The following is a 24,163-nucleotide window of genomic DNA, read 5'->3' as shown; positions in this document are numbered from 1 at the left end:
AACCAGACAGGAAACAACAAATGTTGGAGAGGATGTGGTGAAAGGAGAATGCTTTCAAAATTCAAAAATTTCAGAAATAGCCATACTCACCTGATAGGGACCAAGGGGGGGCTGGCGTGCTCCCGGCAAGCCTGGGGAGATTGGGAAGGGGGAAGAGGGAAGGGGGGCAGGGGCGGAAGGAGTAAGGGAGTAAGGGGGGCAGGGGTGGAGGGGGAGGGGGCGGAAGGGGGAGAAGGAAGAGCCAAGGACCTTCGCGGGGTTCCTGGGGCACAGCAACCCAGGCCCTCAAGCCACCACCCCAAGGCCGTGCCCTGACGGTGGACGGTGCCTGCATCCAAACCCCTGTGAGCGCATGCGGAAGGGTTCGGCACCCTCCCTGAGCCTCAGTGGAAAACCGTGTGCAGGTGCTTCAGAGAGGTAACAACCGATCTGCCCTGCGATCCAGCAGGTGCACTGGTGGAGGTGTGACCCAAAGGTACAGATGCAGGGAAATGCCGTGACACCCGCACCCCGAGGTTTAGAGTGGCAACACCCACAACAGCCACACTACGGAAGGAGCCTTGGTGTCCATCGAAAGATGAATGGATAAGGAGGGCGAGTGGTCTCTGCACACAATGGAAGATTACTCAGACATTAGAAATGACAAACACCCACCATTTGCTTCGACCTGGATGGAACCAGAGGGTATGACGGCTGAGTGAAAGAAGTCAATCAGCGAAGGACAAACATCATATGGTCTCATTCTTCTGGGGAGGATGAGAAAAAAATAGTGAAAGGGAATAGAGGGGAAAGGAGAAAAAATTGAGTGGGAGATGGCAGAAAGGGAGACCGAACATGAGAGAGTCCTAACCCTGGGAAACGAACAAGGGATGCAAGAAAGGGAGGAGGGCGGGGGGCTGGGGGTGACTGGGTGATGGGCACGGAGGGGGACATTTGATGGGATGAGCCCTGGGGGGTTATGCTCTATGTTGGCAAAATGAACCCCAATAAGAAATACACCTAGAAACAAACACACAAACCTCCCGAGACACAAAAGTCTGGGGCCAGATGCCTTCCCAGGGGAATTCTATCCAACGCTTCAAGAAGAAAGCATACCTGTGCTACTAAAGCTGCTCCGAAAGATAGAAAGAGATGGAATACTTCCAAACTCGTTCTTGGAGGCCAGTGTCACCTTAACTCCAAAACCCAAGACCCCACCCACCAAAAGGGAGAATTCTGGACCGATGTCCCTGATGAACACGGATGCACACCTTCTCCACAAGCTACGAGCCAACGGGATCCAACAGGACATTATTAACAAGTTACTCACCATGACCCGGTAGGCTTTATCCCTGGGGTGCAAGGCTGCTTCAGTACTCGGAGAGCACTCAAGGTGCTTCATCAGATCTGCAAGAGAGAAAACAAGAACCAGATGATCCTCTCAAGAGACGCAGAGGAAGAAGCATTTGACAAAATATGGCATCCATGCCAGATCCAAACGCTTCAGAGTACCGGGATAGAGGGAACGTCCCTCAGCATCTTCAAAGCCATCTACGAAAAGCCCGCAGCAAATTCTCATTCCCAATGGAGAAACACTGGGAGCCTTTCCCTGAAGACCAGGCACGAGATGGGGATGTCCACTCTCACCGCTGCTATTCTCAACAGAGTACGAGATGTCATGGCCTCAGCAATCAGGCAATGAAAAGAAATAAAAGGCATTCAAATCATCAAAGAAGAAGTTAAACTCCCTCTTCGCCGATGACATGATACCGTACCTAGAAAACCCAAAAGACTCCACCCCAAGACGGCTGGAACTCCTACAGCAAGTTTGGCAGTGTGGCGGGATACAAACTCGGGGCCCAGAAACCAGTGGCCTTTCTGTACGCAAACAATGAGACCGAGGAAAGGGACATCGAGGAAGGGGTCAATCCCATTTATACAACCGCAGCACCCAAAAAAAAGCATGAGCTACCTAGGAAGAAACCTAACCAAAGGGGTAAAGGATCTCTACCTGAAACATTGCAGAACATGTCTGAAAGAAACTGAGAAAGACACAAAGAGATGGAAAAAGGTTCCATGCTCCTGGGTTGGAAGAATTTATATTGGGGAAAATGTCAACGTGATCCAGGGCAATTTACACAACTAGTGCAATCCCTCTCAGAAATACCACGGACTCTCTTCAGAGAGCTGGAACAAATCATCTGAAGACTTGTGTGGAATCAGAAAGACCCCGAATGGCCACGGGAATAGTAGCCAAGATACCCACTGCGGGGGAGGGGGGGCGGGAGGAGGCAGCACAATGCCGGGTTTCAGGGTGTGCCACAAAGCTGTGACCATCAAGACGGTGTGGTACTGGCACAAAAACAGACATCAAGAATTTCTCTAAAGGCATCAGTGAAATTAATATTAAAGCATCTGGAAGCTAATTATTTTGAGAAGGGCATATGGCACTAAGCTCAGGTCTGAATTTATGGATTTGGAACTGGTATTTAAGATGAAATATTTAATGGATAATGAAGCAAAGCATATTTGGTGACAGAAACTATCTAATACCTTGTGCCATGAATCCCTGACACAGTTTCAAATTTGTGCTTCTCTTGTGTTTTCTTGACCTATAAAATGTTACGTGGAGTTATTCACTGAACTTAACTCATGACACATCCGTAAACCCAAGCTTGCCAAAATATTTTAGGTGGGTATGTGGAGGGCAAGGGACGCTGAGGACTCCTGGGTCCATATACATGCACACCTATACACCAGCATCAGCGCTCTTTCTTCAGCAAAATTACACTTCCTTCCCATTTTTGTTTCCAAACAATGGGCTAAAGAGAGTAAAACCAAAATATAAACATGTTGAGGATATCTTTTATTATACACAGAAGTATCTTAGTATGCTGGGAAACAATAGTATACATTATACCAATTGGCTTTGAAAAATCAAGTCGCTGACTCTTCATCTAAACTCAAATATGTGAGACACACATCCCTGGTTTTGAGATTACTCCTTAAACTAGATCTTTACCTCAGAAGCATTCTGAAACAATAACATTTTGGGGATAATGCTAGGTAAATTTAACGAAATGAATGCTAGGTCTTTAGCCACGCTGGATCTGAACCATTTAAAGTATTAGAAGATTTACTAACAATATGTTTATACCAATATTTTATTAGTGAGTTTGCTTGGTATTATTAAGCTAGCCTACATTGGGTTTCTCCAGAACAGGCCCTGAGACTAGGACCAAGGCTAGGAGTTTATTTGGAAGACTATCTCAGGAAACATTGGCGGAGGAGGGGACAGTGAGCCAGGGAAGGGAAGGAAGCCAGTAGATGAATTTATGAGTATGTTATAGCTGTGGGGAACTTGGGCTCATTTCCACTGTGCTACTCTGGGAAGTGGTGTAGAGCAGACCCGAGAGTTGTCTCACCCAAAGGATAAGAAAGATGGAGGGCTTAGCCACTAGCTCCCATCTGTCATGAGTTTGAGGCTGTTCCCAGGGATGTCAGCTCCCTGGCACTTCCAGCCCACCGGGCACCAAGAATGCTCCTGTGGGGAGAGCTAAGGGATGCAGGTATTGGCAGCAGAAAGCTTATCAGCATGCATAGGGATGTTGAGTGACAAGGGGATATACATGGTGTGCCAAAATCACCTACTCAGAGGCATAACTGTTTATAAACACACTAATAAAGCTTCTTTTTAATGGGAGGAAACCAAAAGGCCAGCAACCGAGGGTGGAAAGATAGGAGAAGCATCAATTGTAACCCTTCTGATAGCAGTCCTACTCTCTTCCCACACAGGATCCTCCTTGACCCCCAGGCAATCCCTGGAGGTCAGACTAAGGGAAGCCTGAGAACATTTTTTGCTTATCTTCTCAGCAGATATTGGGAGCAGGTCAAGGAAGAAGCTTTACAGAGCACAGCAAGAGAATGCGATGCTTTTCTAGTCAATGGTAACTTAAGAGTCTATATTCCGAAGAAATTATATACTTCTATATATTATTAGGCTGTTTACATTTTATTGTTTTATTATGTTTATGTTTATATGTTCATGTTTTATTTATTTATTCATGAGAGACATAGAAACATAGGCAGAGGAGAAGCAGACTCTCTTCAGAGAGCCCGCTGTGGGACTCGATCCCAGGACCACCACCTGAGCCAAAGGCAGAAGCTCAACCACGGAGCCACCCAGGTGTCCAGAAGTATTTCTTTCTCATGCTGTACACTGTAATCACCCTATTTCTCTACAGGCTTGAAAGCCACAGGATTATCCCTTCAAAGGGAAATACTGAAGCTGAGGTGCTTACTGTTCTTCAATAAAATTTCCACGTGGTACTCCCTTTTAGATTTTATGGTATGCCCCTGTCTCCACAGGAGTCCCAGCCCTACGAGCTTCTGTACCCGGTAACATCAAAATGAATGAGCAACTACGACTTGGGCTGTTTGTATTTCCAAAAGTGGGAATTGGAGGAGGGTAAAGGAAAAGTTTTCCCTGCCTTAAGGTTCAAGGGCACTGCGAAAAGACAGTGGCTGATGCTGATTCTGGAAAACTGTTTCTCATAGAGCTTTCAGGCTGATTTCCTCAACTCCTAACTTTTTGGGAGGAAGGATTCCTTTCAATAAGGTGAGGACTAGATAAGGTGTAAGTAGCTAACTAGAAAAGGGTGGTAGATAGTAAGTGTTGTGGACAAGGGAACCACGTGTGAAAAATACATTAGGCCAAAGGGATAAGCTCATGAAAACACGCTCAATATCTTTAGTCATTACAGAAATGCAAATTAACACTAAATTGAGATACTACTTTACATCCACTAGAGTAGCTAAAAATTCTTTTTTAGATTTTGTTTATTCATGAGTGAGAGAGAGAGAGAGAGAGAGAGAGAGGCAGAGACACAGGTAGAGGGAGAAGCAGGCTCCATGCAGGGAGCCCGAAGTGGGACTCGACCCTGGGCTGAAGGCGGTGCTAAACCACTGAGCCACCCGGCTGCCTGAGTAGCTAAAATTTAAGACTGACAAATCCCAAGTGCTGATGAGGAGTCAGAGCAATTAGAACTCATATATACTGCTGATGGGAGTGTAAAAGTGTGGTACAGGGTGGGGTAGCCTCTTATAAAGTTAAACATATACCTACCTTATAGTCCAGCAGCTGTAGATCTAGGTCACTGTCCAAGATAAGTGGGAATATATCCTTCACAAAAGGATATAAAGAATGCTCATAGCAGTTTTACTCAAAATAGCCCCAAACTGTAAACAACCCAAATGTCCATCAACATGAGGATGGGCAAACAAGCTGTGGTATTATTTTACCACTCAGTAATAAAAAGGATGCATTAGTGTACTGATCCCTGCAATGAAATGACTGAATCTCACAAGAGAAAAGAAGCCAGACACAAAAGGGTTTAGAAATACTGTATGCTTCCACTTATATGAAGTTCTAGAATAAGCAAAACTCACCTAAGGTGAGAAAAACCACTGGATGCTTTTGGGGGACTTGAGGAATTACCTGGGGACAGAGGAAGATTCTTTCAAGAGATGGAACTCTGGTAAGGGCACAGGTTACACAGGTGTATCTAGTTGTCAAAACAGTTCAATTATTTGTGCATTTCAGTGTATGTAAATTTTACCATAAAAACTCTAAAAAATAATAATAATCAAACAGAGGGGCTGGGGAGTGGGTGGTATAAATAAAACAAGAATGGTAGGATATTCATAGTTGAAGTTGAGTGATGAGTAAGTGGGGCTCATTACACTACTCTGTTTACGTTTGAAATTTTCTACACACACATAGGCATGCACACAACGTTAAAAACCCAGTAAGCAAGATCATCAAAAGGCTATTAGGCACCTGAAAATAATGCAGAATGGCTGAAGTGGAGAGTGTCTTTTCTACTCTTTCATCTAGTACAAATCTTCCAGACAGCAGCGGACTAAAGATAACAAATCTCTTAGTCACACATCACTTGAGAGCATGGACAGTTTCAATGATAAGCTAACATGAACAAAAAGCTATGGTGGAAAAACAGACATTTGTATCTCTTGTGTAAACATACCTTACCAAACATTGTTCCTTAAGGTACTTTGCAGCAGTTGGAACAAGAATTTAAACAGGAGCCATTTAGCTACCATGGAATATGGACATATTTACTGGTACAGGCTCAGACCAGCATAATCCCCTTTCTTAACCTGGTAAAGCTTCTGAAGTTGCAGTAACAAAAATCTAATTTTAAAAAAGTCACAAATGTCTTATAAATAAAAAATCATGTCTGAAAATATATAGTATGCCCAATAAATCATCAGTGATGAAAGTCACTTCCTACTTTAAAATAGATTAATGCCAATGTTGAGAACGTTTCATAAGGGTCGATGTTAAATTTCCTTCATCTTTTCTTTTTAAAGATTTTGTTTATTCATGAGAGAGAGAGAGGCAGAGACACAGGCAAAGGGAGAAGCAGGCTCCATGCAGGGAGCCGGACGTGGGACTCTTTCCTGGGTCTCCAGGATCAGGCCCTGGGCCGAAGGTGGTGCTAAACCGCTGAGCCACCCAGGGCCGCCCCAAATTTCCTTCATCTTAATGCAATACAGTTGTGTGTGTGTGTGTGTGTGTGTGTGTGTGTGAGAGAGAGAGAGAGAGAGAGAGAGAGAGAGAGCACTCAAGGTTTTGTATAGACTTGTTAGAGTGAATCACAGATTTCCTTTTAGGAAAAACTTAAAAGTTCCCTTTAATTTTGCAGATGAGAAAACCAGGGCAAATGAAGTCACTTATCCAAAATAACAAGAGGATAAGAAGTGTAAGACCATAATTCAGCTTTTCTGATTTTTTCAAATTGAGATGGACCATTCTGCTTGCATATATGAATTTGAGATGAATATGAGATTCTTGGGCAGCCCCGGGTGGCTCAGCAGTTTAGCACCACCTTCGGCCCAGGGCGTGATCCTGGAGACCTGGGATCTAGTCCCACGTTGGGATCCCTGCATGGAGCCTGCTTCTCCCTCTGCCTGTGTCTCTGCCTCTCTCTCTCTCTCTCTCTGCCTCTCATGAATGAATAAATAAAATCTTTAAAAAATTCTATTACTTGCATCCATATTGAATACTCCAGAGAACTTTATCTTGACAATTTACAGAATGTTATACAAACTCAGAATTGTTTAAAATGTTTCCAGTGAATTAGTAGAAATATACTTTCGCCCCATGGAGATTACCATATTGGAACATGATGACATCTTCAAAAGATTGTGGAAAATACAGCCAATTCACCACTTGCATATGCTTCCTGACCCAGTATCAGAGTAGATAGTGAACAACTCAAGACTTTTTAATTTTTTTTCTCACCCACATCTTTACTTGGGTGCCATCATACTCTTGATACCAGTTTGTTTTGTTATGTTTTAAAGTAGCATGTTACAATCCATTAGTGGTTGATGGAGTCAACTTAAGGGGAGACAATTAGCATTTTTAAAAATGAAATTAACTAGATTAGAAAATAGTGTACAACATATATAGTTAGGGAAGGACTATTTTGAGAAATTTTTGTTTCAGTCATATACATATGTGTGTACACTGGGTGACTATAAAACATTCATTACTGTCAATCACAGTCAAAAGCACTTGAGAGTGAATGACTCTCATAAGGTCTTGTGAGAACTTTAATGCTCTGATTACTTTTTTCTCAACTCACATGTTTGTTGTTGTCTACTACTTTAATGCTCATTTTTAGAACCACACAAATGAGACATTATTATCATTATCACTTATATTGTACAATGTCTGGATTTACCTACATGTTTGCTAATTTCTATGCATCTGTGAAAAAATTTTTTTTCTTTCTTAGAGAAGGGGGAGAGAGAGTGTGTTTGTGTATGAATGTAGGCAGCATAGGGGGCAGGGGCAGCGGGAGAGGAAGAGAGAGAGAATCTTAAGTATGCTCCATGCCCCATGTGGAGCCTGATGCAGGGCTTGATCCCACAACTCTGAGATCATGACCTGATCTGAAATCCAGAGCTGGATGCTTAAATGGCTGAGCCACAAGGCTCCCTTTGACTTTTTTGTATTGTGGCAAAATTCATAACCTAAAATTCACAATGTTAGCCATTTAAATGCATATAATTTGGTGACAGTACATACATGATGTTGTGCAACCATCACTTCTATCTGGTTCCAGAACATTTTTATTATCCCAAAAGGAAACTCCATGCCAATTAAGCAGTCACTTTGCATTCCTTCCTCTCCCAAGCCAATGACAACCAGTAATCTTCTGTCTCTTTGGATCTGCCTATTCTGGATATTTCGAATGGAATCATACAATATGTGACCTTCTGTGCCTGGCTTCTTTCACTCAGCATAATGTGGTTATTGTGAATAGTATCACTATGAGCATTTGTGTACAAGTATCTGTTTGAATACTTGTTTTCAATTTAGGGGGGGATATAACTAGAAGTGAATTTGCTGTTTCATATGGCAATGCTATGTTTAACTTTTGAAGGAACCACCAACATTTTTTCCATAGAAGCTGCACCATTTAAAATTCTCACAAGCAACGTGCAAGGGTTCTAATTTCTCTACCTTCTACCCAACACTTGTTTTTTTTCTATTAAAAAAAATTATAGCCATCCCACTAAGCATGAAGTGGGCATCTCACTGCAGTTTTGATCTGCATTTCTCTAATGACTAATGATGTTGAACATCTTTTCATGTGTTTGTTGGCCATTTGTGTATCTTCTTTGGAAAATGTCTATTCAATTCTTTGTCTCCATTTTTTAACTGGGTTGTCTTTTCATTGTTCAGTTGTATAATTTCTAAATTCTGAATACTAGACACAAGATTTATATGATTTACAAATAATAGCTTCCATTCTGTAGGTTCTTTCCCTTTTTTTGGGGGGGGGGTTCTTTCAGTTTTTGATCACGTCCTTTGAAGCACAAAAATCTTCAATTTTGAAGTTCAGTATTTTTTGTTTGTTTGTTTGTTTGTTGCTTGTGCTCTTTGTGTTGTATCTTAGAAACCATCCCCAAATCCACGATCATGGAAACTTACCCCTATGTTTTCTTCCAAGGGTATTTTTTTTTTCTTCCAAGGGTATTATCCTGAAAACTTGTTTCTAGAACCATTTTTCTTTTTAAGGTACATTCTTTTTTTTTAAAGATTTATTATTTGAGAGAGAGCGGGGGGAAGGGCAGAAGGATATGGAAAGAGAGCCTTAAGCAGACCCCATGCTGAGCGTGGAGCTGATCTCCAGACCCTGAGATCATGATCCCAGCCAAAACCAAGTGTCAGGTACTTACCTGACTGTGTCACCCAGGCGTCAAAAAGAACATTCTTTAAAAATACCTTTAATAAGGTTTCTTGGTTGCAAATGCAATCTATCTTTATCTGAAAGTGTCTTTACTGCCTTTGTCCTTGAAAAATAGTTTTGTTAAATCCATGAATCTAGCTTGACCGTCATTTTCTCTTCAGAACGCTGAAGATATTCCACTGTGTTCTGGTTTCCATTGTTGCTACTGAGAAACTGATACCTACTTGCCCTCCTTATTATTTACTTTTTTCCCCTCTGCCTACTTTTAAGATCTGCTCTTTGTCTTTGCTATTCTTTGGTTTTACTATCATACATCTGGGTGTGACTTTCCTTTTATCTATTTGGACTCTTGTTTCCTCTATTTGTGGATTCATGTCCTTTTGTCAGTCTGGGGAAGATCTTAGCCCTTCTATGTTCAAATATTGCCTTTTTTCTATCTCCCCTTTCTGGAACTCAAATTATATATATTACTCATTATGCCCTCCATATAGCTTAATGTCTCTTCTGTATTTACTGCCTTGTCTCTATGTAGTACAGCCTGACTATTTCTTTCAGATTTAACTCCATCTTCAGCTGCATATATTCCGCTGTTTAACACATCCACTAAGCTATTAGTTTTAATAATTATCTGTTATTTATAAATGTTTTTTTTTCAAATGTGCCTGGTATTTTTATTAGATTTGCATTTTGACCCTTTTTCATTTATTATTCCATCTTTAATTTCTTTTTTTTGAGAATCTTTAATTTCTTAAAACACTTGACCCATAATTATTTTATACTATTTGATGATTTCAATATCTATAAATTCCCAAGAACCTCAATGTGTTGTTCTTGTTTTCCCCTGACTTTCATTCATTAGTATTCATGTTAATTTCTTATTATATTTGAATGTATTTAATTTTAACAAATCTGAAGGCTTCAACTGGGGATTTGAATTTGTTTCTTTATAGATCTAGGGCCGGGAGGAAATTGATCTGGGAGCACTCTAGCCTCCCCTTTAAAGACTCTGGCTTAAGGGAAGTTTCACTCTCCACAGAAGGTCCATAATTTTAAAGGTCACATAGTTAAATAACATCTTAAATTTACAGACAAATGACTCAGATTATAGTTTTAAGCAATTTATCCCAAGGTCACACAGCTACTCTAATAAATCGTGGGAGTAGACCCAAAGTCTCCTGACTACAAGTCATGCTCATGTAATACACCACATTCTACCACTGAATTGATTTGATACGAATTGTTCAAGTTTTTGACATTGCATACCAAAAAGGAGGGAAAAATGCTCTCTTTGAATTAGTTGTTTTCTTCCTCACCTTTTACAGAACTGATGACTTCATATGTAAGCTTGTTTGCTGAAAGCAGCACAAATTTTTGATGAATATAAATCATCTGTTGTGGATTAAAAAATAATTTCTGCTGTAATAACAAAAATCTCTTCTTTCTTTTTCTTTTATTTTGGTGATAATTCAACTCCTAACTTCAGTCGATAAGGATGGATACTGCCCAAGAGTAAATGAGAAACACAGTTCTAGTAAGAGCTCAGGAAAAAGCTGATTTGTGTGTCAGAGTCAAGGTGTCCCAGAGCTATAAACAGAAAATGTATGATGAATGAGGTTAAGAGGGAAAGGAAGAAATGTCCATGTGTGAAGGGGGGCAGGGTGAGATTTGAAATTCCAGATGTATATGCTTAGCAGATTTTGGGGTGGATTTTAAAGGGATAAAGACTAATGCACATAAATTAAAAAAAGCAAAAGATCAAGAGCCAGTAATCAGAGAAGTCAGAGGCTGAAGAAGCAGCCTACTTGAAGTGCAGTCAAAATGCAGTGATGATTATTGTAAGCAAAGAACAGGAACAAAGAGAAGATTACAGTATAGGGACCGAATCTGTAAATCAGACGTATTTGGTGATCTTTCATGCCTTTTTTTTTTTCATTTTGGAATCCTCCTGCTATAGTAGGAAGATCCTTTCTCACACAAATAATTCAAGCCATTTAGTATTCCAAGAGGTTCCCAGTAAGGTACTACCAGCAAAGCTGAAATTTGAAATATATATAAATATAAATATAAATATTAATACACACACACACATATACACAATATCTAGATTTATCTGTGAGGTTGGTGGATGATGAGGGGTCGTATCAACCAATCATTTACACATGTGAGATGTTAAGACCTCTGAGATTCCAGTCAGTCAACAGACATATGGGGTAGATACTGAGTGTGGACCATGGTGGGGCATAGCCCCAAGAAGACATCTGTTCCTGTCACTCACTTGGTGACCTTGGGTCATTTACTTCAATTCTCGAAGGCCCTATATTCTTATCTGTAAAATGTGGATAACATGACATATCTCATAGAGTTGTTATGAGGATGAAAAGGTCAGAAAGATGAAGCAGCACAGAGCCTGGCATATATGAGCCCTTACCTGAAATTGATGACCACTGTGTTCTTTCAGAAAGGCCCTGTTGCCAGCCCCCTCACACATGCTATCTCCTCTGGCACCACACAGCACATCAACATTGCCTTTCCCCAGTGACGACCCCTCTCAAGTCCTGCAGCCTGAGACCTCAGAATTGTTCTGGTTATACTGCTCTTCTATGAATTTTGTCAGAGCAAACCAACCTTCTCGGAGCATTTTCACATATAAGCTTAGAGCACAGTCTATTTTTCTTCTACAACTGAGGATTCATCCTGGATTTTTCAAATACATAAAACTCCAGATAGAACTCCAAACAAGGGGATCCCTGGGTGGCTCAGCAGTTTAGTGCCTGCCTTTGGCCCAGGGCGTGATCCTGGAGTCCTGGGATCGAGTCCCACGTCAGGCTCCCGGCATGGAGCCTGCTTCTCCCTCCTCCTGTTTCTCTGCCCCTCTCTCTCTCTCTCTCTCTCTCTCATAAATAAATAAACAAATAAATCTTTTAAAAAAAAGAACTCCAAACAAAAGGTGATGAAAGGAGATATTTTGATAATCCATGGTATGATAACATTACACTGAATACCATCTGCTGTAAATACTTCAGCCTTCTGCGGTGTCCAGATGAAAGAAATGTGTCAGGCTGTGCTTCTTCAGTGGGTAACTCTGGAAAGTTTTGCTAAACTTTCATCCAAAATAGGAAGAACCTACCTCCTATAGGTTGAAGAAAGTTGCTGTCTGTAACATTGCTGGGGTAACATTGCCCTTTTTATCTGAAGGAATGAAGTTTCCGTTTGATCATAATGGTGAAGCAGCAAACACTCACCCTCAAAATTCTGCACTGAACTCTTTACTCATATAGGAGATCCTAGTTTCTATGTTGTTTTATTCCTTTGCCAAATGCTAATGGTTTGAAATCCAAAACAGATGAAGCTAATTAATAGCAGTTACATATTTTCAAGAAGCTTTCAATTTGGTTATTGCAGATTCTCTGAGACATTGCTTTCTTTAGTTTATACAAAACAGCATTGATATAAAAAAGATTTACTTTACATATACACTCACTCTCTCTCTCACACACACACACACACAAATCTTGCTCTCGTTTCACTCATACAGTCTGTACTTCAAGTAGAAAATTTTCATTCAGCTTGAGGAGATGCCTTTTGTTTGTTTTGTGGAGCAGATCTGGTGATGTGTTTTCTCTGTTTTGTGGGATATGATTCAGAATTCCTGGGTTTCTGCCTCCCTGCTCGCAGGACACCTGCTTCTCCCTCTCCCTCTGCCTGTCTCCACTGATCATGCGTGCTCGCTCTCTCTCGCTCTCTCTCTCTTAAACAAATAAATAAAATCCTAAAAATGAATACTACTTCTAATAAATAACACACAGAGTGAGCATAAAGGTGGACATGCAGGCCTGCTAGACCTGGCTGGAGACCCCCTCCCTCATGCCTGTGTTTGTTGTCTTCCCCTTGTGCTGCTGGCTGCAGAGGTGCATGACCTCCCAGGGAGGAAGGAGGCCCATGGAGGAGCCACCCTGGCTCCTGAAAGACCCCGTGAACGAGTTCAGTCTCCAATCTGAACAGCCACTCAGTGCTGTCAGGTGGGGCAATCTGTGCTGACGCAGTACTGACATTGGGGGAGTCACTTGGTAATTCAGCAATGTGGATCACCAAATTAACTGAAATAGTTATCAGTCTACTAGTTTTAAATGACCAATGGACGCCTGCCTGGAGCAGTCTGAAGGGCGTGTGGTTATTGATCTCGGGGTCCTGAGTTTGAGTCCCACATCGGGCACAGAGTTTCCTTAAAAAAAAAAAGAAAAGAAAAGCACAAGTATTTTAAAATGCCCCAAGTCAATAAGGCTCCCACCGCTGAGCTGGCCCGTGGTGGGATGGATCCTCCCACCTTCTCCTTCAGCTGCTGAGCCCTGAGCACAGATAGTGCCCGAGCTGATAAACAGACCAGATCCTCCCTCTCGGAGCTCATGCTCCAGGGGGGAAGATGGACAAAATACGGAAAAATATCAGGAATGGAAAGAGCAAATTGCTCCCTAGAAAGAGAGCCTGGTGCTTCCCTGGGTCCTGAGCTCCGGAGGTGAGGCTGTGACAAACTGTGGGGCTTTGACAAACGCAGCAGCTGGGGCTCCAGGGGGCCACTGAGGGGAGGAGGTGAAGACCCACTGCCTCGCCAGGATCACAGCCTGGGAAGGAGGCAGAAGGGGGCATGAAGCCAGCTCTGTGTCCTCCGTTGGGGGCCAAGGCTGCCCCTCCCCTTTGTCAGGGGGCTGAGAAAAGGTTGTGTGGATGGAACTGGCTACAGTCATGGGGATGTGATGGGGTGGGGGTGGGCATTGACAGCCCAGACAGGAGGCATTCCAGCACGTTCCAGTCTGAGGAAGAGCCCAGGTCAGGGTGACCCACTGGGTGCACCGCTGTCCACAGCTCACCCAGTGGAAATGACGGAATGGCCCGTAACACTGACAGGCAGGGTTTCAGGATAAGGACAGCCTCACACCTTCTAGGCCAAGACTCCCACACCTACTGTAGGGTTTGCCTTGGATTCAGGAGCCTAGGATTGTGGGAAGCTATTGCCCATCCCTGCCCCGGTGGGACTGTCATCTTCTGGGCCTCCAGAATGAGGGTAACGGTGCCCACGTGTGTGCACACAGGGACCTTGTGGGCCTGGACGCATGTACACACCAAGGAAGAACATGTGGTGGGAGGTATTGCCTGCACGTGACACCCACCTCCAATGTCACAGATATGATGCCACAGTGGCGTGGGGACATCTGGAGGAAGCACCTGCTAGGATAATCCCTATCCCACAGGCAAGAGGCAGACTATCCCCGACAGGCACAACGGCTTCTCCGGGGTGAAAACCAGGGAAGAATGGAAAGTTGTGTCTGAACCCAGGTGTGTTTCCAGGCTGGGGCCCTGGCTGCACATAGTCTTGCCCTGGGGCCTGTAGACAGGGGTGCGGTTGTGTCACTGTGTGCACACAGGCCATTGCCTGCAGGGAGGGGGGGGGGCGTTGGCAGCCCCGAGCGCTGCTCCTGAAGCTCCCTCCAGGAGTGGACTCAGGGAGGGGGTCCCAGGCAGTGAGGTCACTTCTTTCACAACAGAGGCCAACAGAACTTGGAACCCCTGTACCCGGGCCCCCACATTCTAGTGCAGCCCCACCTCAGGCTCACTTTCAGGAGACTTCTGCTACTGAAAGATGTTCCCTGATGGCTTTCCCAGTTTTGAGCAACACCAGGAACCCCAGGGATGCGGCTGCTTCGAATGCTGGAGACGCTGGTGCCACCGTCAAACCCAACACCTCAGGGAGCTTTTCAGGAGGCGCTGTAGGGTAATACAGAGCAGGCCAGGCCACCTGTGCCAGCCATCCTGGGCAGCCCCATCCCCTCCTCTTCAGTTTCAGGGAACCAGGGATGTGTGGGCAGGTCGCATCCAGGCTGGAGGACCTTGCAGGGCAGCAGGTTCCCCGGTGACCCCTTCAGGGTCACCCTGATGTCACGGTGGGCAGGGTGGAAACAGGATTCCTGAGGTGCCTCTTACATGACCCGGAGTTAACCCAAGGCCCTGCAGCCGCATCCCTTTGCTCTCCTTGGGGGAGGTGTGTGCCAACTGTGCTGTGGTGTGTCTGCAATGGAGTCAGCTGGGTGTGCGGCCCAGCCGAGGCGGCCACACCGGGCGCTGAGGCCTCCTGCCTGGCTGCCGCACACGGTCTTTACAGAGCTCCACATGGGACAAGGGGTGGCGGCGGAGGCGGGAGGAAGAGGACATCCCCCACACCCCGGTGGTGATCAGGAAGGAGCCCAGCACAGCTAACGGAGACCTGCAAGGGTTCAAGGTGAGTGCAGGGGCTGGGGCCACCCGACACCCAGGGCCCCGATGCAGCAGGAAGGGCCCCAGGTCCCAGAAGCCAGCCTGCTGCTCCCCTCGGCTCCCCCCTAGACTCCTGCTGCTACAGGAGTCTGGATTCCCCTCCTCCCCAAACTTGCCCCCATGGCCCTGCCCCTGCCTGGGCCAGATGCAGAGTCCCTGTGCACAGATTTGTAGGAATATCAGAATAGAGCCTTCAGGGGATGCCTGGTCGCCCAGTGGTTTAGCGCCTGCCTTCCGCCCAGGCCCTGATCCTGGAGACCCAGGATCGAGTTCTGCCTCGGGCTCTCTGAATGGGGACTGCTTCTACCTCTGTCTGTGTGTCTGCCCCCCCACCTGTGTGTGTGTGTCTCTCATGAATAAATAATAAAAACTTTTTTTATAATGCTTTCTTTTAAATATTTTATTTATTTATTCACGAGAGACAAAGAGAGAGAGGCAGAGACACAAGCAGAGGGAGAAGCAGGCTCCATGCAGGGAGCCTGATGTCAGACTGGATCCTGGGTCCCCAGGATCACGCCCTGGGCTGAAGGCAGTGCTAAACCACTGACCCACCCGGGCTGCCCATAAAAACTTTTTAAGAAGAGACACACCATGTCTCATCGCATGCGGTCTCCAGTAGTTTGCACTGTGCTATGCTTTCTCCTAACTGGTGCTCCCAGGAGGCCCCATTGGCCTGACGTCCTTCCCCACCTTCTCCAAGGCTTGAGCATGGTCCTGGTGAGTTGGGAGACTTTTCCCCAAAGGGACACGGGGCTCACTGTACTATGTCTATCGCTCTGCAGTTAGGTTTTGAAGGAGCGCATCCCTGCCCCCGCTCCCGGGGTCGGGCACAGGGGCCTCGTGTGCTGCACAACATGTCAGAAGGCCAGTTGGTTCCCACAGCCACTGAGCCCTTCACTGATGCAGGACTTCGATGCGATTCCCTTCTGTTGCCAAATCACAGGGCGGTGCTGAACATCCTGCAGCCCTCACACCCTGGGCCCTCCCACCCAAGGAAAGGTCTCCGGGTTGGCACCTCGAGAGAGGGGCGTGTGGTCAAATTCAAGGGGTGAAGCCGTTAATGCAGGGAGGTGCTGTCAAAACTCAGCTGACAAGCGGCCCTGGGATACTGACCCCTCCCACTTGAGATCCTTGTATTGATCCAAATTTTTTTGAAAATTTATCCTCTAAAACTATTTCTTTATTGGATAGTCTGTCAGTTTAAGAGACAGACAGCAGGAAGCAGAAGAGGGAGACACAGGCTCCTCAAGCACACTCTGCCCCAAGCGCAGAGCCTGCCAGGGGTGGGATCTCAGGATGCTGAGACCATGACCTGAGCCACAACTGAGAGTCAGATGCTAAGTGACTGAGCCGCAGGCGTCAAGCCCCGTGTCCCTGCTGTGGGCACTCCTTCCCCCCCCCCGCCCCCTGCAGCCACTGAGAGCTCGGGCTGTGGTCTGCGCTCCAACTCCCAGGTCTCCTGGAGGCTACAGTGCAGGCTGCACATCCCCTCTGTCCCACCTCAGGCTGAAAGGGCCTCAGCCCTGAGGAAGAATCGGATCTGCCCAACCACCCCCAGCCGGAGGGAGCTGCTGGAGCAGCAGGTAGAAGAACTGGTGCCCGCCTTGCTGCGCTTTGATAACCTGTCCATATTTGAATTCCTTAACTATTTGGTGGAATATGGCACCCCTGAAGAGGTGCTGGACCTGCTGTTTGCAAAGTGAGCACTCTGACCCTCCACAGCCCAGTGGGATGGGCCACCTACTGGTTGGGAGTCTTGGGGAATGTTGCTTAACTTCCCGGTCCCTTGGGCTGCTCCTCCGACTGGAGGAGAGTCACACAGGGCCTAGTCGGGTCCTGTAGGGCAGCCCCCGGTGCCTGGCCTGTGGCAGGTCGGCTAGAGGGGCTGTGCTTGTGCTCATCAGTCGTCTTCTCTCCCCATGACAAAGCCTGTGCCGCCTCCTCACCGTCACCAGGGTCTTGAGCTGGCCTGTTTTGCCATTGAAAGGGAGTTTTGAGTCCATCTGGGGTCTATATCCTGGGGCATTCGGAGTAGGGGTCCCTGGGGACACCTGGGCGCCCAGGCCCACTCGGATATCAGCCATGGGCCTGGCCGGAGCCCTTTCATTCCTCAAGCATTCAGGAAGTGCCAGCAGGTGCAGGTGCTTCTCCAGGAGCTGCCCGTGGCCACAGGCACAGAGCTGACGGCCCCCCAGGGTTCTGGACTAGTTGGGGTTCAGAGGTGACAGCAGCTATGAGGAGAGATCGGGTCCACAGGACGATTCATGTGATGCCCCCTGCCCTCCTCTAGATATCGATACATCGTAGCTTCCTGCAAGAACGAAGGAATCCTGGACCAGTGGGAAATGTGAGTGAGCTCTGGACCATGCAGGGGAGCCTTCCCTCTCCAGGAGGGCCGCGAGGGGGCTGTGGGTTGGAGGGGCTGCTCGACCCTTCACCCCACACGTCTGCAATTCCTGTGACAGGGTAAGGGTCTAAGGCCCCTTCAGGAAAAGAGCAAAGGAGAGCCGTGGGTGGGATGTCGGCTTTGTGGGAGAGCACTGGGACACCAAAGGGTGACCTCCTCCATGCCCATCCCCCCAACCCTCTGTCTGCCCCACACCTGGGACCCAGAGCAGAGGGTGTGGGGAGCATCGCACTCACCAATCTGGTGGCACCTGGACCCGGGTGCACGGCAGGTGCTCAGGAGAGCCAGTGAGGGCTCACGGACCAGACGGCCCCCGCCCCGTGGGAGATTAGAGTCAGTGGAAGGACACCCCTTGGGGGCCCCTCATGAGTGAGGCAGGGCAGACCCACGGGAGGGAAGTTTCCCCAGGAAAAACAGTGATGGTCACACTGCTGGTCATGGGCTCCCATGCACAGAGGCTTTGTGCCAGCCCCTCCTCAGCGAGCAGGGCTGTGGCAGACTGGACCGCCAGGTGACAGGTGGACAAGGAGCAGCACTGGCCTCCGACAGCCCTGCATGGGAGGCCGAGGGCCCCGGTTCCTGCAGGGCTTCCCCGGGACACCTCTGCGTGAGGGAGCTCTGTCTTCTGACGCCTCTGCCCACCTGTCCCTCCCCAGCACCATGTCCTCCTTCCTGACCATCTGGCTGGACTACTATGAGGAGGACTTCCACGATCCCCCAGAATTTCCTGCCCTGACAAAGCTGCTGAACTTCACGGGGCAGTACTTGCCAGGCTCAGTGCTCGACTGTCGTGCCGTGTGTTACCTTTGGCGTTTCAGAAATCTCCATCAAGCGGAGTTTGTGGGTGGAGGTGAGGAGGACTGGGGTGGCCGAGTTGGGGACAGGGTGGGTCACACAGATCAAGCCTCCGTGTTGCTGGGCCGGAGCAGTGGGTAGGCTCACACCCCATCCCCACGGGCTGCAGTCTGGGGAGACCTCCCAGGGCTCTTGCACTCACACACATTGAGCGGTGGGAAGAGTGTCCTTGATTTGAGAGGGACGTGGAAAGTCCATCCTGGTGATGATACTTTGTCTTCTTGGAGATGATACTCTGTCTTTGGACCCTGAGCAACACCCTGAACCACCCCAGGAGCACGCCCGAGCTCCGACGGTGGGGCCTGCTGCACCTTTAGGGTCTGAGGGGATGGAGCTGGTCCCAGCTGCTGGAGCTGAGAGCTTGGCCCAAGCCATGATGCCAGCTGCTGTGTTCAAGCCAAGATACGTGGTCGGACCTCTGAATCACTGTCCTGACCTGGAAGAGCTACCTGCAACCCTAGGAGACCTGGAGGCCAAATGGGCCCCACCACCGGCTATCGAGCTCATCGATGTGCCGGAGCAGCCGCCTCACTCAGTGGAGCAACCGGCTTCAGACCCCGAGCAACACCCTGAACCACCCCAAGAGCCCGCCTGAGCCCTGACTGTGGGGGCTGCTGCACCTTCAGGGTCTGAGGTGATGGAGCTGGTCCCAGCTGCTGGAGCTGAGGGCTTGGCCCAAACCGTGATGCCAGCTGCTGTGTTCAGGCCAAGGTATGTGGTGGTCAGATCTCTGAATCCCTGTCCCGACCTGGAAGAGCCACCTGCACCCTTGGGAGCCCTGGAAGCCGAACGGGCCCCACCACCAGCTATCGAGGTCATTGATGTGCTGGAGCAGCCACCTCACTCAGGGGAGCAACCGGCTTCGGACCCCGAGCAACACCCTGAACCATCGTGGCAAGAGCCCCGCCCTGAGGCTGACTGTGGGGCCTGCTGAAGCTCCTGGGCCTGAGGTGATCGAGCCGGTCCCAGCTGCTGGTGCTGAAAGCTAAGCCTGGGCTGAGATGCCAGCTGCTGAGGTCAAGCCAAAGTACCTGGGGGTCATACCTTTGATTCACTGTCCCGACCTGGAGGAGCCACCTGCTTCTTGGCCACCCCAGAAGGAGGAGCATGTCCCGGTGCCGGCTCTCGAGTTCATCGAAGGGCCGGACTGCCACCTGCCTCAGTGGAGCCACCAGCCTTGGCCCCCGAGCAGCAGCTTGTGATGGCTGCAGCACAATTGAAGCCTTCCCCTCCCCTTTCATTGTGCTGTTTCTGTATTTTGTGTTTTTTGTAAACCTCTATAATTGCTTCATAAATTTTATTTGTAATAAAGGATAAGTTAACTTTGTAAAAATTGACTCTGTTGCTTTTAAATTATACATCGTGGTACTTTAGGTCCATTCATACTTCGAAACTCATTCTATGAGGCTAGCATCACCTTAATTCCAAAACCAAAGACCCCACCAAAAAGGAGAATTATAGACCTATATCCCCGATGAACATGGATGCAAACATTCTCAACAAGATATGAGCCAACAGGATCCAACAGTACATTAAGAAGATTACTGGCCATGACCAAGTGGGATTTATCCCCAGGATGCAAGGCTGGTTCAACACTCGTAAAGCAGTCAATGGGATGGATCACATCAACAAGAGAAGAAACAAGAACCAGATGATCCTCTCAATAGATGCAGAGAAAGCATTTGACAAAATACAGCATCCATTCCTGATCAAAACTCTTGAGACTGTAGTGATAGACGGAACATTCCTCAACATCTTCAAAGCCAACTACGAAAAGCCCATAGCAAATATCATTCCCAATGGGGAAACACTGGGAGCCTTTCCACTAAGATCAGGAATACGACAGGGACGTACACTCTCACCATGGCTACTCAACATAGTACTAGAAGTCCTAGCTTCATCAATTGGGCAGCAAAAAGAAATAATAGGCATTCAAATTGGCAAAGAAGAGGTCAAACTCTCCCTCATTGCAGATGACATGATATTGTACCTAGAAAACCCAAAAGACTCCACCCCAAGATTGCTAGAACTCATACAGGAAATTCAGCGGCGTGGCAGGATACCAAATCAATGCCCAGAAATCAGTGGCATGTCTATACACTAACAATGAGACTGAAGAAAGAGTAATTAAGGAGTCATTCCCATTGACAATTGCACCCAAAAGGATGAGATACCTAGGAATACACCTAACCAAAGAGGTAAAGGATCCCTACTCGAAAAACTACAGAACACGTCTGAAAGAAATTGAGGAGGACACAAAGAGATGGAAAACTATTCCATACTCATGGATTTGAAGAATTCATTTATTGGGAAAATGTCAACGTGACCCAGGGCAATTTACACATTGAACGCAATCCCTATCAAAATACCATGGACTTTCTTCAGAGAGTTGGAACAAATCATCTGAAGATTAGTGTGGAATCAGAAAAGACCCCAAGTAGCCAGGGGAATATTAAAAAAGAAAACCAGAGCCGGGGCATCACAATGCTGGATGTCAAGTTGTACTACAAAGCTGTGGTCATCAAGACAGTGTGGTCCTGGCACAAAAACAGACACAGAGATCAATGGAACAGAACAGAGAATCCAGAAGTGGACCCTCAACTCTATGGTCAGCTAATATTCGACAAAGCAGGAAACACCATCCACTGGAACAAAGTCTCTTCAATAAATGCTGCTGGGAACATTGGACAGCCACACACAGAGGAATGAAACTGGACCATTCTCTCACACCACCGTACACAAAGAGAAACTCAAAGTGGATGAAAGATCTAAATGTGAGACAGGAAGCCATCAAAATCCTAGAGGAGAACACAGGCAGCACCCTTCTTGAACTTGGCCAGAGCAACTTCTTGCAAGATACATCCATGAAGGCCAGGGAAACAAGAGCCAAAATGAATCACTGGGACTTCATCAAGATGAGAAGCTTCTGCACAGCAAAAGAAACGCTCAACAAAACTAAAAGACAACCCACAGAATGGGAGAAGATATTTGTAAATGACCCATCAGATAAAGGGCCAGTGTCCAAGATCTCTAAAGAACTTATTCAACTCTACAGCAAAGAAACCAACAATCCAATCATGAAATGGGCAAAAGACCTGAACGGAAATGTCACAGAGGAAGACATAGACATGGCCAACACGCACATGAGACAATGTTCCGCATCACTGGCCATCAGGGAAACACAACTCAAAAGCACAATGAGATCCCACCTCACACCAGTGAGAATGGTGAACATTAAGAAGACATGAAACAACAAATGTTGGAGACGATGTGGAGAAAGGGGAACCCTCCTGCACTGTGGGTGGGAGTGTGACCTGGTGCAGCCACTCTGGAAAACTGTGTGGAGCTTCCTCAAAGAGTTCAAAATAGAGCTGCCCTGCGACCCAGCAATTCCACTGCTGGGGATTTACTCCAAAGATACGGATGCAGTGAAACGCCAGGACACCTGCACCCCGATCATTATAGCGGCAATGTCCACAATAGCCACACTGTGGAAGGAGCCTCGGTGCCCATCGACAGATGAATGGATAAAGAAGATGTGTTCTACCTATGTAATGGAGTATTACTCAGCCAATAGAAATGACAAATACCCACTATTTGCTTCGACGTGGAGGGACCTAGAGGGTATTATGTTGAATGAAATAAGTCAATGGGAGAAGGACAAACATCATATGGTCTCATTCATTTGGGGAATATAAAAATTAGTGACAGGAAATAAAGAGAAAGGAGAGAAAATGAGTGAAAATATCGGTGAGGGTGACAAAACATGAGAGACACCTAACTCTGGGAAATGAACAAGGGGTAGTGGAAGGGGAAGTGGGTGGGGGGTTGGGGTGACTGGGTGATTGGAACTGAGGAGGGCACTTGGTGGGATGAGCACTGGGTGTTATGGTACATGGCAGCAAACTGAACTCCAATAAACAAAATCTTAAAAAAAAAAGGGTGAGGGATCCCTGGGCGGCACAGCAGTTTGGCGCCTGCCTTTGGTCCAGGGCGCAACCCTGGAGACCCGGGATCGAGTCCCACATCGGGCTCCTGGCGCATGGAGCCTGCTTCTCCCTCTGCTTGTGTCTCTGCCTCTCTCTCTCTCTGTGACTATCATAAATAAATTAAAAAAAAAGGGTGAACCCACAGTGCCTGGCCCTGCATCTCCACAGTGTTGGGAGCAGCGTGGGGGGAGCGGGACACCGGCCACCCGCTCTCCTCCTGCTGCTACTGCGTGGGCTCTGCTTCCTTTCCTTGTGCTGGGCCCGGGGAGCGGGTTCTGGGCCGGCTGCTTCTGAGGAGGGCGGGGGGGGGGGGGGGGCGGGGCTCGGCTTCATCTCTCTTGCACACCCGCGCTTGTGCTCTCGCTTGGTGTGTGTGTGCGTCTGCCAGCTGCAAGGCCCTGTCGGGAAGACCAGACTGGGGCTCTTGGTCGGCGCTGCTGGATGTGGGGACACCTTCCCGAGTAGGCCACAGACGCAGCAGGAACTGTCCTCCCACGTCCTCTGTGGGGCCTGGTCCTTGTTGGGGAGCTGACCGGGTGCCCTCAGGAGACACAACCACGGCCTTTCCTCCTGCCTCTCCTCTGCCTGTGGGGCCTGAGCCACCCCAGGCCCGCAGGCCGCATGCCCGCTGCTCTGTGGGGCTGTCAGCTGGCAGGTTTCCTGGGACCTTCCCTTGGTGGCTGTCCTGGAGGCTGAGGAGGACTCCTTTCTAGGCGATGGCCCCCTTCAAATGGCTTGAGTAGGTGGGAGCTGACTCGTCAGTCGTGTGGGGGCAGGTTTGTGGCTCGAGGTGGCCAGAAATGGGTGGGGATGCCCGAATATGTCCGAAGCAGCCCCTGGGAAGCATTGGGTAGCTCTCGTGCGGTCGAAGGAGGTGCAGACACCAGATGGCTGGGAGGAGCGTCGCCAAGGGGGCCCAGAGATCTGCCCCCATAGTTGGGCCGGAGCCTGTTGCTGGAGCTGCTGAGACCCATCCTCAGGGTCCCCAGGATTTGCACACCTGTCCCATGTCCCAGGGCTCTCATGGCATGCACGTGTGTGAGAACCGGTCTCGATGGTCTCGTCGGGGTCTCCTGGTGTGACGAGGTGGGGCATGCACCGTACCCCAGCTACTCGGGAGACTGGGGAGCCATGGACTCCATGGTCCGTCATCTTCTCTGACGTCGTTTTCAGTGTTGTGTTTTGGCCCACTCCGCCTGCCGTGGCAGCGGCTCACCAGCGTCAGAGTGGCGGGCTGGGGCACTGGGCCATGCGGCCGATGGCAGGCCGTCCTCGTGGGTGTCCTCTGCCCATTGCTGCTGGCCTGGGCCCTGGAGCTGGTGCAGCCTGTGTGTTTTCTCTCT

General features: G+C 47.8%; 1 protein-coding gene across 1 annotated transcript; it reads left to right on the top strand.

Annotated features, from left to right (window-relative positions):
* The first annotated feature begins 1,606 nt into the window (after positions 1-1,606).
* On the top strand, positions 1,607-22,771 carry LOC112668322 (ral guanine nucleotide dissociation stimulator-like). Its single transcript, XM_049097153.1, has 10 exons — positions 1,607-1,674; positions 4,320-4,377; positions 13,737-13,776; positions 14,510-14,594; positions 14,922-15,030; positions 15,418-15,534; positions 17,075-17,268; positions 17,860-17,916; positions 18,633-18,826; positions 19,059-22,771. The coding sequence occupies exons 1-10, from the start codon at positions 1,607-1,609 to the stop codon at positions 19,424-19,426; spliced, it is 1,290 nt and encodes a 429-aa protein (XP_048953110.1). The 3' UTR covers positions 19,427-22,771.
* The last annotated feature ends 1,392 nt before the right edge of the window (positions 22,772-24,163 follow it).

Source organism: Canis lupus, chromosome 19 (assembly GCF_003254725.2).
Source record: "Canis lupus dingo isolate Sandy chromosome 19, ASM325472v2, whole genome shotgun sequence".
NCBI classification, from domain to species: domain Eukaryota; kingdom Metazoa; phylum Chordata; class Mammalia; order Carnivora; family Canidae; genus Canis; species Canis lupus.
Note: the sequence above shows the minus strand (reverse complement) of the source record. Positions and strands in the feature narration are given on the sequence as shown.